The sequence below is a fragment of the Octopus bimaculoides genome, chromosome 3 (genome assembly GCF_001194135.2).
Source record: "Octopus bimaculoides isolate UCB-OBI-ISO-001 chromosome 3, ASM119413v2, whole genome shotgun sequence".
NCBI classification, from domain to species: domain Eukaryota; kingdom Metazoa; phylum Mollusca; class Cephalopoda; order Octopoda; family Octopodidae; genus Octopus; species Octopus bimaculoides.
The window spans coordinates 144,849,862-144,852,356 of record NC_068983.1 but is presented as its reverse complement, the minus strand read 5'-3'; the positions used below and the strand labels follow the sequence as shown (position 1 = coordinate 144,852,356).

At 35.4% G+C, this 2,495-nt stretch overlaps 1 protein-coding gene across 1 annotated transcript in view; it reads right to left on the bottom strand.

Moving 5' to 3' along the window:
- Positions 1–2,495, bottom strand: part of LOC106868530 (G-protein coupled receptor GRL101) — a 148,090-nt gene that overhangs the window by 101,407 nt on the left and 44,188 nt on the right. The window contains exon 4 of the mRNA XM_052966806.1: positions 2,345–2,456. Within this exon, the coding sequence (XP_052822766.1) occupies positions 2,345–2,456 (112 nt within the window). The remainder of the gene's footprint in view (positions 1–2,344; positions 2,457–2,495) is intronic.

Sequence of the window (2,495 nt, the reverse complement as noted above, 5' to 3'; positions counted from 1 at the left end):
ATATATATATATATATATACCTACTTACATTATTGAAATTATGTTGAGCTGCCCATAGCCTTAATTATGTGTTTTGTAAATAGATCTACGCTTCTTATCTCCATAATAAGGAAAATTATTTGGGTTGCTTCTCATACAAAATTTCTGAAGCATTTGTGGTTTAATCAAGGATTCCTTTTCAGAGAAAACGTGAATAGTTATATATTATGCATTATTGTGGACTCCTTATATATTTTATTCACAGTTCACACCCTGTACGCCTAGTTGAGTTATAAGCAGTCTTGTTCACACTTTGCACAAATGCTTTCACGCTTTTTTAACTTCTACGGATTGGAAGACAGAAGTAAGCAGCTTTGAATGTGTATTTGATGAAAAATGAAACTCTTCAATAGAATTTATATTCCGAGCAACCGTAAACTATATCACTTCGTATAAAAACCACATATATTATCATGAACTTTGCAGTTGATTATGTACGAGAGGAAACTAAAATTGTTGATTTGAGTAGATGATTATAGTGACATAGTTACCTGTAACTTCTAGATTCTTATAAGCAGTATATACAGTGTAATAAGCTGAATGATAAAAATAATTTTGCTTTTTTTTCGTTCCGTTTATTACATGAAATATTTACCAAGTGTTTATATTGTATACTCGACTACACTTAATAGGCACTGACACCGTCAAATAAGGATGGATATTCACAAAAATAAATAACCAACAATACCACACATGTATACATAATTTCATATATAAATAAACACACTCTCATGCGTACGCACATTACTTCTGTCTGATCAGTATATTCGATGTCTAAAACAATAATCAAACAAATGATAAACGTCTATACGAATTTGAAACTAAATACGATAAAAAGATTACGAGCGTAAATGCTATAAGTGTGTCATTTTGAAAATTACTAATCGATTCCAATATCTAATACATACATAATTTGCATGCGTATTGACGCTTTACTTACATTTTCTTTATCTCTCGCCTCTCTCCCTACCTCTCTTCCACTTATATACACATACGCACACGCACAAACACTGACCACTTCCCAGCACCAACACCAGCGCACACACTAGCACTGACCACTTGCCAGTACTTACCCCACCATCCACAGACCTACACATGTACACACGTCAATGTCACCAGCCCCCTTCCACACGCACATACACGCTCTCACATACACACGCACGCGCACCTTCGTTTTGAGATCACCACTACTTTATAATCTCCCCTTCTTCCTAGCTCTCCTGTGTCCGCATTGAACACCAACTCAGTGAAAATGGATATATACAACACAAGTGCAACTAACCTCTGTAGAATGAGTGGGAAGAGGGTCGAAATCATCACTCACATTCTTAGGGCCCGTTAAAAGTCTTACGCAGAAAGAATACAAGCGTAGACACGACAAGATAGCCCAAAATCTTCACTGGCTACTGTGCCGGAAGTATGGATATGAGGTAACGGGCTCTTAGTACTAACACACACCGTTATATATATATTTACGCTTATGAATTTGTTTTGCAAGATTCCTGATGTGAAATCGTTGAAACAGATATTGCTATATTTTGAGACGCTCATTTTTTTCTTGTCAAATAAACACATGCACTATATATTCGCCCTTCACTTGTTTATTATTGTTCTTATTTTATCTAATGCCCATTTGTCTGGAAATCTTTCGTCAGACGTCTGTAATCTCTTCTGAGACCCTTTCCACCCAGGTGTATACTCCTGTACTTAGCAAGATATACGTGGATTGATCAGTTAAAAAATATACCTGTTGCTTCCCTATTCAGAACTAGGAAAGTTTTACACAGTGGTAATTATCAAATGCATAGAATATGTTAAGTCTTCATTTTCTTTTTTTAACTCTCAGCTAAGAACGTTGAACAATAGATGCTGTACATCGATAAAGCACACAGACAGACAGACAGACACACACACACATACACACACATGGTCACCCTAAACGTATCCACCTACAAATAACTGTAGCCAGCAAAGAGATTACGTGTGTATCGTTTGTCTTTGTTAAAGTCGTAAAGCAGCATCGAAGACAGGATACGAATCCCCCCACATAAAGCCTTCACGCTGCAGTCGTATTGCACGCTAATACGTAATTTATATAACAAAGTCTTAGTGTTAGCAGATGTATGTAAAAGAGAAATGTGACAGTGTCAAAAGAAAAATAACAGGAGAAAAAACTTATCTAAAAATATTAAAGCAAATATATATAGCTGAACAATTTACATTTGCATGGTCAAATACACATTAACGTACACTCACAAGTACATATAATAAATTATTTAATTGTTGGATGTTTCTGGATACTTACAACTGAATTGATCCTTCATTGTTCTTAGGAACATGAAAAAGGCCGCGATTTGTACAGTTCATTGAGATATCGAAACAAGCGCATTCGTCTGTGGGATACGGACATTTGTAGGCTGGAAAAACGGTAAAATTATATGTATATATATATATAT